At 38.8% G+C, this 16,690-nt stretch overlaps 1 protein-coding gene and 1 pseudogene across 3 annotated transcripts in view; one reads left to right on the top strand and one right to left on the bottom strand.

Annotated features, from left to right (window-relative positions):
• The window catches only part of ARMH3 (armadillo like helical domain containing 3), a 173,485-nt gene that overhangs the window by 80,121 nt on the left and 76,674 nt on the right, over window positions 1-16,690 (top strand). For 2 of the 3 annotated variants that reach the window (XM_003994351.6, XM_045040596.1), the window contains one exon: window positions 3,766-3,841. In XM_003994351.6, coding sequence (XP_003994400.1) covers window positions 3,766-3,841 — 76 coding nt within the window. Of the gene's footprint in view, window positions 1-729; window positions 811-3,765; window positions 3,847-16,690 lie in introns of those variants that run through there. The other variant, XM_045040597.1, reaches the window with a different exon arrangement.
• On the bottom strand, window positions 15,894-16,074 carry LOC123380890 (annotated as a pseudogene).

Here is a 16,690-nt window from a genome sequence, read left to right as displayed (position 1 = left end):
CGTGCGACCTCAGCTCAGGTCATGATCTCGTGGTTCATGGGTTTGAGCCCTGCGTCGGCCTCTGCGCTGACATCTTGGAGCCTGGAGCTTGCTTCAGATTCTGTGTCTCCCTCTTTCTCTTGACCCTCCCCCACTCATGCTCTGTCTCTCTCCATCTCTCAAAAATGAATAAACGTTAAAAAAAATTTAGAGTGGGGTTGCGTTATGTGGAATCAGTTTTATCCTTTTAGGTTTGCATTTAAGGGTTGTCAGGGGAGGTTGAGAGCAATCTTTCATATGGACTAATTTGGCTCCATTACTAATGCAGTACTCATCTGCAGATTCTGTCTGACAACCCATGTATGAGTGGTGGTAAGACAAATTATTTTATTTGTGGTACCCTCCATGAGCTTTACAATTTCTTTTTCTTTCCACTGGTTCTTTGTGCCCAGCCTTGAGTATTTTCCTCTTCCATGTATGTGGATCAATATTCAGTTAAAGGTGTAAGAGGACCCTTCTGTAGACCTCCAGAGCTCTCTGTCAAACTCCCTCTTCTATAGTACTCTCACCCACAAATTCTAGGTGTCTTGGCCTCTCCAAATGTTGATCTCTATGTCCTCAGCTTGGCATGACTTATGGATTCTGTTTAGGTTCCTCCTCCCTGCTCCATAGGCTAGAAAACTTCTTCATGCAGGAAGCTGGGGTAATAGTGGGGCTCACCTTGTTGTTTTTTTTTTTTTTTTTCTTCAGGGATCACAGTTCTGTATGCCTGTTGTCCAGTGTCTGGTGATTGTTGTTTCATATATTTCATCTACTGTTCTGTTATTTAAGGTAGGAGGGTAGATTATGTCTTGTTCTCCTGTCATGCTAGAAGAGGAAGGCTCACTGAAACATTTTTGATAAAAGCACACACTTAATATTCCTATGATAATTTTCTGCAGTGAAGTCCACTGAATAGGAAGGCCCTCCACAGGAGCTGCTCTGAACCGTGAATGAATGATACCATATTTTGAACTTTTTTTTTTATTAAAAAAGATTATTACAAATACTTAAGAAAAAGCAAGATGGAAAAACTAAAAACTTTTACAATCTCTTTTTTCTACTACTACCATTGTTTTCATAGTTACGTATTAGCCTACATGTATGCATAGTTTTACATAGTTGTAATCATGTTATCCTTCTATTTTGTTTTTTAAAACTATATGTCATAAAATATTTTCCTTAGTTTGTAATTCTCTTAAGTCTTTCTCTCTTTTTTTTGTATAGTGTGGGTTTAGTTTATTTATTCTTTTCATGGAAATTATGGTTGTTTCCAGTTTTTACTATTACTTAACGTCTCTTTTTAAAATGGCTGTGTAATATGTTATTTTTGTGAACCATAATTTACAACATAAATGATTACCTTAGCTTGAGGCTTTTAGGGCATTTTGAAATAATTTTGTGTTTAAATTTGGTAACCTAGAAAAGAATATAAAAGCCTATGGCATTTCCAAAGGAAATGCATTGATGATGTCATCTGGCGCTTGTTCACTAAGGAACAGAGCTGACAGAATGTTACAGAGAAATAATCCATGTACAGAGTTAAATACCTCTCTGAAATAAAGAGCGGAAGATTCAGCTCAGTTCCATATATGTTTTGGGCCCCACCATCAGAGAATCTATGATCTAGTAGAGGATCTCGTGAAAAACAAAGCTATCTCATTAGTTCCACAGTTGAGTTGGAAAAGATACGTCTGACTTGCTGAAACAGTTGTGTTCATTACATGAATAAATTTGCATGTACACTGGGTGAAACTGGATTTCAGACTGAGGAGCTTTAACTTGGAACTATACCAACTTCCCCTGCACTAAATCTTGTAAATTAGAAAATCAGTGTTCTGATAATATGTTTTATTAAGGCTTCCATATTCTCTTTCATAAAATTGCATGAATTTATAAAAAAATGAGGTATTGCTGGAACAGATGCAGAGCAGCAAGATGAGTTTCCTTTCCCTGCCACAGCCATAGGCCTTCCCTCTGATAGAGCTGCTGCTCTCCTTGCTGGAATCTTGGGCAGGAGTAGGTAGTGATGGTACTCAGGTATCAAGTTCCTGTGCTGGGGCGCCTGGGTGGCTCAGTTGGTTGAGCATCTGACGAGCTCAGGTCATGATCTCATGATTCGTGAGTCTGAGCCCTGCATCGGTCTTGCTGAAGCACACAGTCTGCTTTGGATCTTCTGTCCCCCCTTCTCTGCCCCTCCCCCACTTGTGCTCTGTCTCTCAAAAATAAATAAATCTTTAAAAAAAAAAAAACCAAAGTTCCTGGGCAAATTGATTACATATTTCTTAATGTTTGTTAGGCTCCTCTTTCCTTCTTTTGGGAAAATCTCAGATATATTCATTCATTTGTTTGGGAGGCAGTTTATTTAAATAATAATACTAATACTTATAACATTTACTATGTGCCAGGCACTGATCTAAGGCTTTATATATATTAACTTATTTAATTTTCACAATAATCCTTCCCTGTAAGTATTGCTATAATTGTCTCATAAATGGCAGGGGCTGGAACTGGACTTTTGACAGTTAGCTTCAGGGTTAATACTCATAACCACTCACTATACACACATGCCCTAGAGTCATACCCTCCAGGTTTGAACTCTAGCTTGGTTACATACGAGTGAATGTACTTAGATCAATTGGCTCCTCTGAGTCTCCGTTTTCCTCATCTCTTTGCTATATTGCATATAACCTAAGTTGGTTCACTTCTTGACACATAGTAAACTTTAGCTCTTATTAGCTATTCCTTCATTAAACACATGTACGTGGAGTGCCCACCATGTGCTTGCTCTTTCGAGGTGCAGTTGTGCTGGTTTGTCTCTTTTCTAAAATTATATCAGTACTGTACTGTATGGTCCTGAAGTTTAGCATGATAGAGGATGTTCTATAGTTCCATCGTCTTTCCTCCTATTGGTAAGTGTGGAAAAGAGATAGAATCTGGTCAGAAAGGGAAGAACATTCCTGTTGATTCATGTTGCAGGTCACACAGTTAAATCAGAAGAGCTAAGACAGGTTACGTCTTTTTTTTTTTTTAATTTTTTTTTGAAGGTTTATTTATTTTTGAGAGAGAGAGAGAGAGAGCATGAGCAGTGGAGGGTCAGAGAGAGTTCTGGCTCCAGGCTCTGAGCTGTCAACACAGAGCCCAACGTGGGGCTTGAACTCCTGAACGGTGAGATCATGACCTGAGCTGAAGTCAGACACTTAACCAACTGAGCCACCCAGGCGCCCCAAACAGGTTACTCCTTGTTTGAAACATGACCATCCTCTATCTAGCAAGATTATTTGTTCTGTTTGACCCAGCTTAGACCTTTGGGAGAAAGATATGTATGGAGCAGGAGGGGATACTTAATCAGCCAGCCACTTCCATTGAATCAGCCCCAGCAAATACAGAAATGATAACTGTGGCAGCCAGGTTAGCTTCATATTACCACCTTGGTGTATATTTTAAACGAATGTAAAAACCAAGTATGGAAACCTGTTAGTAGGGAGTAGATGGAGGGGAACCCAGTGTAGAAGAGGAGTATTCTGATAGAAAGTGAAAAAAATTTAGAGAAGAAAAAAATCCTGGTGAAGATAGTTGAGAATAAGCCCTTATATTTTTCTCTGAGATGAGGATGTTTTAATCAGAACCTTGGTATAGGCTCCGTTTGGTTATTCTAATAGTATTCTTCTGAGATGTGTCTTTATCCCTCATATTTGTATTTTGTACCAGGAATCTGACAGATCTTTGTTCTTTTCTTCCTTACAGTTCTGAGGCTTTCTACCAATGCAGGCCAATGGAAAGAAGCAGCTAGCAAGGTGACGCATGCATTGGTTAATATCAGGTAAGGAATGAGAATTTACCCCTCTCAGAGCTCCTTGGCTCATCTTGAGGTTTATTGTACCTTTCTGAGTGGAGTGTGTTGAACACCACTGCTATTTTAAACCCTGATGCCTGTAGGAGTAGAAGAAATGTCGTACTTGATCAAGAAAAGCAGGAATGCGTGAGACTTTCATATTGTCATATTGAAATAACTCACAGTGCTGTACTATGAATTTTCTTACCAAGAGACGGTTGCAAGCCCTTTTCAAGCATCGCTGTTGCCAAAGTGTTTTCTGTGTATAGGCCATTTTCTCTGAAAAATTTTTTCTGCCATCCTCCGTGAGTTCAGTGAATGACTCATGGGGATCTGGAACTTTGACGTTTTGCTTTACATGGCTCTTTCTATTTGTGGTAAACAGAGGCAAATGGAGCTCATGGGGCTAAGTTATTTTAGTTTCCTTATGAAACAGCAAGGCAATTACAGAGTGCTATATGTATTGGATAAAGTTGATTCAGGCATGGAGTTTGGTTTAGGGTCTTGAGGAAATACCACATACTCATAGGAGTGAGCTGTTTGTAAATGGAGAGAATGTGCTTTCAGTATCATGAAATCTCAAGCTCACTTTCCTTACATTCCTCACTCCCTTTGTGCCTATCATTTCCCATTTTCTCAACATTTATTAAATTGTTCTTGCAAACAATTGAAAAATTAACACTGAGTAGAAGAGGCAAACCCAACAGATGGGGAAACTTGATTTAGCTCCAGATGTAAGCCTTGCCAGACATTCCCAGCAATAGTAATGCACGTCTACAACTTGGTATAAATTCTTATATGTGACAGAGCTGGGATTTAGTGTTTATTTCTGTATCTTTCTTTTCTTTTCTTTTTTCCTCTCTCTCTCTTTCCCTTTTTTAAAGGTAAAATGTCTCTTAGTGATTTACAGCAGTATTTGGCACGTCTGGGAACAAAAGGAAAAGTGTGAAATGTGTGTGTTGGGAGAGCTGGAATGAGGGGGCATGGGGGTGAGATGTGCTAACAAGATTGCACTGAAGGTTGATCTGCCTTACCTGACCCCAGAGACATTTTGCCGCAAACACAGTTTTATAAATCTCACAAATGCATATCCGTACCTAGCAAATAAACCAGATACTGTAGTGAGGGCTTATGATAAATGTGATTTTCTGTAAGAATCAGGAATTACAAACTGTCTTCTCCCAAATATCCCTTTGTGACCCAAGGGCAGTATGACAAATGTGGGTGTTTGAAAGAAGCTCCAGATTCTGGGCTAGAGTATGAAGTTCATACCAGTATAATTTATGTTGTGTTTATTTATTCATGTATTTACTTAGGCTTTCCAGGAAGCTCCTTTTCATCTGGGACCTGTTTCCTTGATCACATTCCTTTATGCTTGCTTTATCTTCTACTTTGTTGCTTTCCCTTTCAGTGGCTTCTGGCTTGGCCACTGTCCTTATTCTTCCCAAGGGCCGTCAAATAGCTGATTGAAGCTTTTGGCCTGTGCTTTTCTGAATAGCCCAGAAAGCATTGGGCTGAACTTTGAGCAGATGCCTATAACCATGACCTCTTTCTTTTCTTTGCAAGTGTCTGTCAGGCCTATACCTTGACTTTCATTCCTCACATTTCCTTGATGAACTTGCTGCAGAGAATAGTTACATCATTTTCACTGTTGCTAATGAATTTCACTTGGGAGTATATGTCAGAAGTATCAAGGATCCAGTCATTTTTCTCAAGAGAATACAGGAAAAATGCGTTTGGATGTCACTTATCACTAAGGCCAGATTAGGGCAAAATACTGGTGATGCTAAGCCAGCTAAAGTTTACTTTTTTTTCTTTCTGACATTTATTTTCACTTACCAAGTGCTAAACTTTGTGCTCTTTTATATACTGTCTTCTTCTTCGATATTCAAACTCTAAAGAGTATATTACAAACTTTTAAAAATACACTTTTTCCAATGAGGAAACTGAGTCTCAAAGATATTGTGAATTGCAGAAAGTCCCACAGTTGTTATTTGGCAAAGCTGAGAATCATAGGTCCTTTAACTCCCAAGTCCAGGACTCAGGGCTCTTTCTTCTGGAAGTTCTTTATGTTTAAGAAATCTCTGCACCCAACTTGGGGCTCAATCTCCCAATCCTGAGATCAAGAGCCATACACTCCACCAACAGAGCCGGCCTGGCGCTCCAGGGCTCTTTCTTCTGTACGGTAATGGTCCTATAGAGTTGCCATGGAGGTAAACAGAAAACTCAGTATGATGTATTGAAAGGAGCGTGGAAATTTGAATTAGAGAAACTGGATTTAAAATTTTTGTGGCTACCACTTAATGTGTGACCTTGAGCAAGCTACTTATCTTCTCTGGACCTCTTTCTACTATCTGCAAAATGGAGGTCACGTTTCACAGGGAAATAGTTGTGAGAATTATATAATGTATGTGAGAGCACTTTGTCAACTCTTAAGATACTGGCCATTTCACTTAGCATAATATATTTAAGATTCTTCTCCGTTGTAGCAAGTGTCAGAATTTCCTTCCTTTTTAAGGCTGAATAATATTCCAGTTGCATGTATATGCCACATTTTGTTTATCCATTCATCCACTGATGAAATCCCAAGTGGGTTGCTTCCACCTTTTAGTTGTTTGTACATGGGTGTACAGTCCCTCCAGTCCCTGCTTTCACTTCTTCTGGGAATATATTTAGGGGTGGAATTGGTGGATCATGTGATAATTCTGTGTTTAATTTTTTGAGGAATTGCATACTGTTTTTAGGTCTAGCATTTTGAGCCTTCCTTAGAATGTTTCCTAAGTATGTCTTCATTTGTCCCTTGTATAAAAAGTTAAGATGTTAACAACCTTAAAAGATGTTTTGCTTTTTTTGTGTGTGGGCAGACTTTTTTTTTGAGTTTATTATTATTATTTTTTAATGTTTATTTTTTACAGAGAGAGAGAGAGTGAGACAGAGCATGAGCGGGGGAGGGGCAGAGAGACAGGGAGACTCAGAATTGGAAGCAGGCTCCAGGCTCCGAGCTGTCAGCACAGAGCCCAATCTGGGGCTCGAACTCACAGACTGCGAGATCATGACCTGAGCCGAAGTCGGACTCTTAACCGACTGAGCCACCCAGGCGCCCCTTAAGTTTATTTTTTTAAGAGAGAGCATGTGCATGGACGTCTGCATGCAAGTGAGGGAGGGGTAGAGAGAGAGGGAGAAAGAATCCCAAGCAGGCTCCGTGCTATCAGCATGGAGCCCAACACGTGTCAGAAAATTGGCCCCTTGGGTCTCCCAGGGATACTGTGGGATGTTTAACTATTGGCCACCAAGTTTATTATCAAGGGTATATAAAGGCTTAGCAGTAAAACTATGATAGTGTGTAACATTTACTTCTGTTGTCATAAAGATTGTTTGTGCTGATCCCATACCTGGAAGGGATTTCTAAGGAAGAGTGAATGAACTCTTAGCCACCTCTCCTGTAGTATGTTCTTTGATAACCAGGGGAAGGGTTTGGGCTGCATGTGAAATTTTCAGACATCTAACAGTTGAGAGGGTCTCAAACAGGTTTGGCGGTTGATGACAACTACAAGTTATGTCTTTGAGATCTTCTGGAATGCAATACATCTAACAGCAACATTAACATAGTATCTTACCAGCAGGTGAAAAGCAAGGCTGCAGACTTTTCTGTTCTTTGGAGTTTAGATTGTGACAGTGAAAATTAAAATTGCCTCCACATGCTTGGAGGCCTAAATTTGCTCAAGTGTCAGTCTGTTTGCTTTTCACTTGTCTTTCGTGGCTTAGTCATGCTAGTTCTTTAATTGTCAGAGTTATTTGTGTTTAAACAATTTGTCTCTCTCTTCCTGTTTGATCCTTCAGAGAGATTCTTAAAATGCAGCTGCTTAGAAACTGCTATTTTTTGAATTGAATTATAGTTGACATACAATGTTATATCAGTTTCAGGTATACGACATAGTGATTTGACAGTTCTGTTCATGGTGCAGGGCTCACCATGATAAGTGTAGTTACCGTCTGTTACCATACAAAGCTATTCTAGTATTATTGATTGTATTGCCTGTGCTGTACTTTTCATCCTCGTGACTTACTTATTTTATAACTGGACATTTGTACCTCTTAATCTCCTTCACCTATACCATCAATCCCCCAACCCCACCCATCTGGCAACCACCAGTGTGTTGTCTGTATTTATTAGTCTGTTTTTGTTTTTTTGCTTTTTGGTTTTGTTTTTTAGATTTCATATGTAAATGAAATCATATGGTATTTGTCTTTCTCTGACTTATTTCACTTAGCATAATATCCTCTAGGTTCATCTATGTTGTTGCCAATGACAAGATTTCATTCTTTTTTATGGCTGAGTAATATTCCATTGTGTGAGAGTGTATTTGTATATACACCACAAATTTATCCCTTTATCTCTTGAAGGACACTTGGGTTGCTTCTGTATCTTGGCCAACGTAAATAATGCTGCAGGAAACATAGGAGTGCATATATCTTTTCAAATTAGTATTTTTGAGAAACTACTGATTTTATTAGAACACCTGAGGTCATTAACATACAGAGCCCTGTGTTTGTTCCTTTCCATGGGCAGGTTGTTCTTTGCTTTGCCTCAAGAAAATAAAATATTATTGCTCCATCTTTAAAATACCACTTTGAAAAGAAAATCCACTTTGTATAATTGTTACTTCAAATGCCTTCACGCATCAGCTGGGCCACAAAGGAAAAATACTCTGAGGGGCCACGTACAGGACTGGAAGGAAGGCATTGGGAAGTTCTGCTTGGAGACACCTATGCTAAGTATTTCCTGCCACCACTTAGCAGATTACCCCAGTGAGGTCATATACTTTAGGATGAGGTCTGCTGACTATTAACCTAATTAGCCAAAAGAGAAAAAGAAAAATGTGAGACTAAAATCTGACCTTCATCTAACCAACTTTCAAGGTAAGTAATTTGAAGCCCTTTAATGAATCTATTCAAGTTAACATCTTAATGCTTTTCACTTAATTAGCATTTTATTAGCACCAAGTTCACAATCCTATTCTCTGGTTGCTCACAGAAATAGTGGTTGAATCACTGCAAATAGGTTTTTCTTCTGATCTGTAATTTTCTTAAGGTGGATAAAGTTTTAACTCTATGATTAATATATTAAAATTTTCTTTTATTTGGAATGCATTAACCTAAAGTTTAGTTTTTCTTTGATGATGACCTTTTATCCATTAGGCTTCCAGGACTGGCAAGAATGACTTTTTATTTTTTATTTTTTAATGTTTATTTATTTTTGAGACAGAGACAGACAGAGCATGAATGGGGGAGGGTCAGAGAGAGAGGGAGACACAGGATCTGAAGCAGGCTCCAGGCTCTGAGCTGCCAGCACAGAGCCCGACGCGGGGCTCGAACTCAAGAACCGTGAGATCATGACCTGAACTGAAGTCGGAGGCTCAACCGACTGAGCCACCCAGGCACCCCAAGAATGACTTTTTAGATATTACTGTGGTTAGTAACAAGCTTGGGGTTTGGAATGAGAATTTATTGCATTTCTTTGTAAGTCTCATAATTGTTCACCTTGTGAGTTTGCCTCTCGTCCCTCTGTTTGCTCCATGATCTTTTTGTTTCAATGCTGAAGCCGTCCTCCCCCTACTTCCTGCTTATGTGCTTATGTAGCTGTTTTCCTTCACCCTAAAAAATGTTCCCTCCAAAAAAAAAAAAAAAAAAAAAAGGAGGAGGAGGAGGAAAGCTTTAAATGTACACTCTGCTAGGGAGGCTAGGGAACAAGAATAGCTCTTAGCAGTCTCTAGATAGGGGGGTTCATTGAGCATAACACCCTTTGGAGCAGGCTGCATATAGAATTCTGAATGTCATGGGAAAAAAGCCCTCAGGCAGTAATCAGGGAGAGCACATTCACTGTTGATGTCCAGAGTTAGGGTTGGAAAGGGAATGTAAGGTCTCGCTCAGCCAGGCAGAGTCCCCCCAAATCCTCTTGCCCATGACCCTGTTTGAGCTACAGAATTTGCCTTAGTCACAGTTCTTTTATCAGAAAGGGTACTGATGAGTTGAGGGGAAGAACGGTTTGACACAAAGCACTTCAGCTGAAGGATGCAAGTTAGTCTAATGAAAAGTATATATGGACCGAAGCAATCAAATGATAGGAGCAGAGGCACTGGGCTGATGACTCTTGAGTAGCAAGAAGTACATGAAAATAAGCTTCTAGTCCAGTTGTCTGCTCAGAAGTGGCAGACCGGCAGGCTTACATTATCGCCTGGGTTAGAATTTATCAGTAATGACCTTTCTTGTGTTAATCAGACCCTGCTGATCCCCCATTACAGAGAATGAAAAGCATTATGCAGATTAAAACAAAGCACCAAAATGAGGCTGCTATAATATCGTTTCCCCAGTGACTGGGAGTATTACATATTATTCTAATAGTTGCTGTTCCCTAATCTCTTAAGACTACAGCTAGAAATAAAAAACCCAACACTGAATCCCATGTGGTTAATCATCTGTTTTGCCCTAACTTGGTTTGTGTTGCCAAGTGAGGTTTTGCATTAGGTCATAGCTGGGCTTGGTGAACTGCAATGCAGTAAGGAAGTCTTTGTTGAGCAGATTCAGATATTTGTAACGAAATATTAAGATTACTGTTTGGGGCTGCTGTGATTTTAGGTAAGTGCGACTTTAGTGTATCAAACCCCTCCTTACCTCAATCTGAAATTTCTTTGGGGTCTTTTTCCACTTTGCCTTTTTAAAGGAAAATTTCAAGAAAATATACATAACATAAAATTTACCATTTTAACTATTTTTAAGTCTATGTTTCTGTGGCATTAAGTAAGCCCACATTGTTGTGCAACCATCACTATGAGCCATCTCTTTCATATTCTTCAATTGAAACTGAAACAGTAACTCGTTCCCTCCTCCCCTCAGCCCCTGGCAGTCACCATTCTGCTTTCTGTGTCTATGAGTTTGACTACTATAGGAACTTTATGTAAGAGAAATTAAGCAATATTTGCGCTTTTATAACCAACTTATTTTACTTAGCATAATGTCCTCAAGGTTCTGTGTTGTGTTATGTATCAGAATATCCTTTTTTCCTTTTTTTTCTTAAGTTATCTCTGTACTCAATGTGGGGCTCAAACTCAAAACCCTAAGATCAAGAGTCACATGCTCCACTGACTGAGCCAGCCAGAAGCTCCTCCTTCCTATTTTTTTTAAAGACTGAATAATATTCCATTGTATGTATACTACATTTTATTTACCCACTTATCCATCGATGCACCCTTTGCTTCTACTCTTTGGCCATTGTGAATAATGCTTTTATGAACATTGGTGTACAATTATTTGAGAACCTGCTTTTTCTTCTTTTTTTAGTGTTTAGGTTTATTTTATTGTTTTTAAAGTTTATTTACTTATTTTGAAAGAGAGAGCAGGGGAGGGGCAGGGAGAGAGAGAGAATCCCAAGCAGGTTCCATGCTGTCAGCACAGAGCTTTACACAGGGCTTGAACTCACAAACTGTGAGACCATGAAATCAAGAGTCCGAGGCTTTAACTGACTAAGCCTACCAGGTGCCCTAGCTTTTTCTTCTTTTCTTCTACCCAGAAGTAGAATTACTGATCTATGGTAATTTAATTTTGGGGGGAATCACCATAACGCTTTTCTACAGTAGCTGCACCATTTTACATTCCCACCAACAATGCCTAAGAGTTCCAATTTCTCCGTATCATCACCAACCCTTATTGTTTTCTATTATTATTATTATTATTATTTTTTTAATATTTATTGGGTACCTGGGTGGCTTAGCCCGTTAGACATCTGACCCTTGATTTCATCTTGGCTCAGGCCATGATCTCATGGTTCATGGGTTTGGGCCCCACTTTAGGCTCTTCGCTGGCAGTGGATCCTGATTGGGTTCTGTCGCTCCCTCTCTCTGCCCCTCCCTCTTGTATGCGTGTGCGTGTGTGTGTGTGTGCGCGCGCGCTCTCTCAGAATAAATCAACTTAAAAAAATTGATTTATTTTGTGCGAGAGTGTGCGTGTGCACACATGCACCCATGCACACACATGTTGGGGGAGGGGTAGAGAGGGGGGAGAGGGAGAGTGGGTGAGTGAACAAGGGAGCATGAAATGGGGAGGGACGGGAGGGAGAGGAGACTGTCAGTCTGTCCCTTCTGTGGGGCCCAGTGTGGGGCTGAATTCCACAAATCCTGAGATCATGACCTGAGCTGAAATCAAGAGTTGAATGCTTAATCAACTGAGCAATGCAGATGCTCGTGTATTTTTTTTTTAATGTTTGTTTGTTTTTGAGAGAGAGAGAGAGACAGAGACTGAGTGTAAGTGGGCAAGGGTCAGAGAGAGAGGGAGACACAGAATCCAAAGCAGGCTCCAGGCTCTGAGCTGTCAGCATAGAGCCCGACGCTGGGCTCAAACACACAAACTGTGGGATCATGACCTGAGCTGAAGTCAGGGCTTAATCGACTGAGCCACCCAGGAACCCTGGCCCTCTATTTTTTGATAATAGCTTTCCTAATGGATGTGAAGTAGTATTGAATTGCAGTTTTGGCTTGCATTTCCCTAATGACTAGTAGTATTGGTGATCTTTACATGTGCTTATAGGCTATTTGTCTATCTTCTTTGGAGAAATGTCTATTCCTATCCTTTACCAATTTTTAAATTGGGTTGTTTGGGTTTTTTGTTGTTGAGTTTTAGGAATTCTTTATATATTCTGGATACCAATCTCTTACGAGGTATATGATTTGCAAATATTTTTTTCCCATGGATTGCCTTTTCATTCTGTTGATCATGTCCTTTGATGCACAAAAGTTTTTAATTTTGATGAAGTCCAGCTGATCGTTTTTTTCTTTTGTTGACCATGCTTTTGGTGTTATATCCAAGCAATCATAGCTAATTCAAGTCCTGCAGCTTTCCCATGTTTCCTTCTAAGAGTTTTATAGTTTTAGCTGTTACATTTAGGTCTTTGATGCATTTTGAGGGAAGTTTTGTATATGGTGCAAGGTAAGGGTCCAACTTCATTTTTTTGCATGTGGGTATGGAGTCTACCCAGCACCCACTTTGCTTTTTTGATATAACACAGTTATGATTTCTTAATTTGAATCAGGCTGAATTAACTTGTAAGCACAGAAATGGAGACTCCACATTTTTTTCTGTATGCATCTGTTGTGTTTTGTGTTTTAGGTTTGCTCATTCCTCTGCTTGTTTAGAGATGGCATAACATAGTGATTAAGAGCAGGGTCTCTTAAGAGTTAAGTTGTCTGAGTTTGAGTCTAATTTCTACCACTTACTTTGGACAAATTCTTTAACCACTCTTTGCTTTTCCTTATGGAATGGGGGTCATTGTTGAGATGATTAAATGACAATATATGTAAAGCACTTGAAATAGTGCCTAGCATACCATCAGTGCTACATAAGTGTTCATTGTTATCATCTTCTTAAAAAGTTGTTCTTAAGGTGCAAGTCTGGAGGTCTTACCAACCTTGGTTCTAATGATCTGCATGGGACTTCATTCTAGACAAGCAACCCCCTTCCATATCCAACTGTATTCATTTCTCTTGGCTTTACTCATGTGGACTTAGAAGGGACCAGAAATATAGAATGATACCATTTATAACCTGACATCAGGGGCCCCATTGGAACTTAGGTTGTCAGTCTGTATCTTGGCATCATCATTGGGAAAATAGTTTGGACAGGGAGAGTTTATGTTTTCCCTCACTTCCAGCCCTTTGAGGAGATATTTGACCAAGAAACTTTGGCTTTACTATTTTAACACTTCCTTCTTCCCATTAATGTGGTTAAAGAGAATGTGCCTAAAAGGAATATGCTTATAACTGCAAAGATACTAATCAATGTGTTCTAATGTCTGATTGGAGGGATTATAGATATTTTAATTTTTTCTTTCATTTTAATTTATTAAAAACATTTGGCTGTGGATTTTTTTTAGATGCCCTTTATTTGTAAGTTGACAAAATTCCCTTCTATTCCTACTTTATTGAGTGGTTGTTTTTTTGTGTTTTTTTTTTTGTCATAAAAAGGTATTGGGTTTTGTCAGATGCTTTTTCTGTGTCTATTGAGATGATTTGTTTCTTATTCTATTGATACAACTATATACATTGATTTTCACATGTTAAACCAGCCTTGCATTCCTGGGATAAAGTCCACTTGGTTAAGGTGTATAATTCTTTTTATATGTTGTTGGATTCAGATTGCTAGTATTTGCTGCATTTTTGTACCCACATTCGTCAGAGAGATTGTTCTGTAGTTCTCTTTCCTTGTGGTCTTTGTTTGGTTTTGACACCAGGGTAATGGTGACCTCATAGAATGAGTTGGGGAAATGGTCCCTCTCTTCAGTTTTTTTTAGAAGACTTTAAAGGATTTAGAGATTCTTTAAATCTTTGGTATAGTTCATCCATGAAGCCATCAGAGCCTGGACTTGTATTCACAGGTAGTGTTTTAAAAATAGTAATTAAATCTTTTTGCTTGTTTTATAGGTATGTTCAGATTGCCTGTTTCTTTTTGAGTTAGTTTCAATAATTTTGGGTTTTTTTCTTGTTTTTTGAAAAATATTTTAATGTTTATTTATTGATTTTGAGAGAGAGAGAAAGAGTTGAGCAGGAGAGGAGCAGAGAGAGAATCCTGTGCAGATTCTGCAGTGTCAGCACAGAGCCCAATGTGGGTTTCAAACTCACAAACTGTGACATGACCTGAGTGGAAATCAAGAGTCAGTTCTTTAACTGACTGAGCCACCCAGGCGCCCCTAGTTTCCGTATTTGTGTCTTCCTAAGAATTTGTCCATTTCATCTAAGTTGTCTAATTTATTGGCATACAGTTGTTTATAATGGTACTTTATAATACTTTAGTGTTTCTGTAAGGTGAGTAGTAATATTCTTTCATTTCTGATTCTAGGAATTTGAATTTCTTCTCTTTTATCAGTCTAACTAAAAGGTTTGTCACTTTTGTTGATCTTTTCAAAGAACCAGCTTTTGGTTTTATTGGTTTTCTTTTTTGTTTTTCTATTCCTTATTTCATTAATTTCTACTCTTTATTATTTTCTTCCTTCTGCTTATTTTAGGCTTAAACGTCATAAAAAAAAAACCCTCAATGTTACATTAGTTTCAGGTGTACAGTATAATGATTGACAAGTCTATACAACACGTCTATATGTCATGCTCAAATTTTACATGGTAGAAATAATATAGGGTGGGGATGCCTGGGTAGCTCAGTTGGTTAAGCATCTGACTCTTGATTTCAGCTTGGGTTATGAACTCAGGGTCATAGGATTGAGCTCCCCATTGACCTCTGTGCTGAGTGTGGAGCCTGCTTGAGACTCTCTCTCTCCATACCTCTCTGCCTTTGCCTCATGTTCTCTCTCTCTCTCAAAATAAATAAATTAAAAAAAAATAATACAAGGTATATTCTCTGACCACAATAGAATGAAATTAAAAATTAACCACAAAAAGAAATTTGATCAGAGAATATATCTTGTATTATTTCTGTCATTTTAAATATTTGAGGTTTATTTTATGGCCTAGCGTATTATCTATCCTAGAAAATGTTCCATATGTCCTTGAGGAAAATATCTATTCTGCTGTTGTTGAGTGTACTCTTTTCTAGATGTCTGTTAGGTTTAACTGATTTTTAGTGGTGGTCAAGTTTTCTGTTTCTTTGTTGATCTTCTGCCTAGTTGTTCTAGCCATTATTAAGGAATGGGTATTAAAGTCTCCCAATTTTTATTAGGTTTTTATTTTATTTTATTTATAACTAACACATAACATTATTTACTTCACTGAAAGCCTTATGGTACATACCACGTTTAATAGAATTGACCTCAGTTTTGTTCACACTGACTCCAGTGAGTTGTATTTGGGTTTTCTGTGCTTGAGACTGCTTGATTTCTGCTGTTGCTGTTGGTTTGTTTTCTTTCAGAATCAAGGTGGGTACTTTCATATAAAATCTTATTTTTAGTTCCTTCTCTGGCAATTCTTTTCTCAATTTTTAGCCTTGCATAATTATACTTAAAATGGAACCAGCTTCCTAAAGCCACCAAGATAAATCTTCCTTCCTACTCCAACATCACATGATCTTCTAATTCTACTAAAATGCCCAAGGCCAGCCACAGAAGATCCTAATGAACCATACAATATTGAATCCCGTGCACAGGGAATGTTTTCCACATCTAAAATTCCTAGGAGCTTAAAGGGCTTCCGCTTTGCTGGTTTGCCAGGCGGTGGTGTGGCGGCCATGGGCTCTAGTACCCAATTTTTATTGTTGAATTGCCTCAGCTTTTATTTCTGTCATGACATACCTTTTTTCATTCTTTTTCTTTCAACCTATTTGTATCTTTGAATCTAAAAATGTGTCTCTGGTGGATAGCATATAGTTGGATCTTGTTTACTTTAGTCTGACAGTCTCTGCCTTTTGATTGGGTTATTTATTCCACTCACATTTAGTGTTGTTGTTGATATAATTGAACTATGTCTGCCATTTCATTTCTAGTTTGCTGTGTGTTTCATGAATTTGTGTTCCTCTGTACCTTTATTTTTATTTTTTTAAATGTTTGTTTGTATTTGAGGGGGAGAGAGAGAGAGAGAGAGAGAGAGAGGGGGGAGGGGCAGAGAGAGAGGGAAACACAGAATCTGAATCAGGCTCCAGGCTCTGAGCTGTCAGCTGTCAGCACAGAGCCTGACGCAGGACTCCATCTCACGAGCTGTGAGATCATGACCAGAGCCAAAGTCCAGCGCTTAACTGACTGAGCCACCCAGGTGCCCCCAATTTTTTTTTTAATTAAAAAAAACTTTTATTTTAGAGAGAGCATGAGTGGGGGAGGGGCGGGGGGGAGAGAGAGAGAGAAAGAGAAAG

The sequence above is a fragment of the Felis catus genome, chromosome D2 (assembly GCF_018350175.1).
Source record: "Felis catus isolate Fca126 chromosome D2, F.catus_Fca126_mat1.0, whole genome shotgun sequence".
In the NCBI taxonomy this organism is placed as follows: domain Eukaryota; kingdom Metazoa; phylum Chordata; class Mammalia; order Carnivora; family Felidae; genus Felis; species Felis catus.
This window is presented reverse-complemented; position numbering and strand designations above follow the sequence as displayed.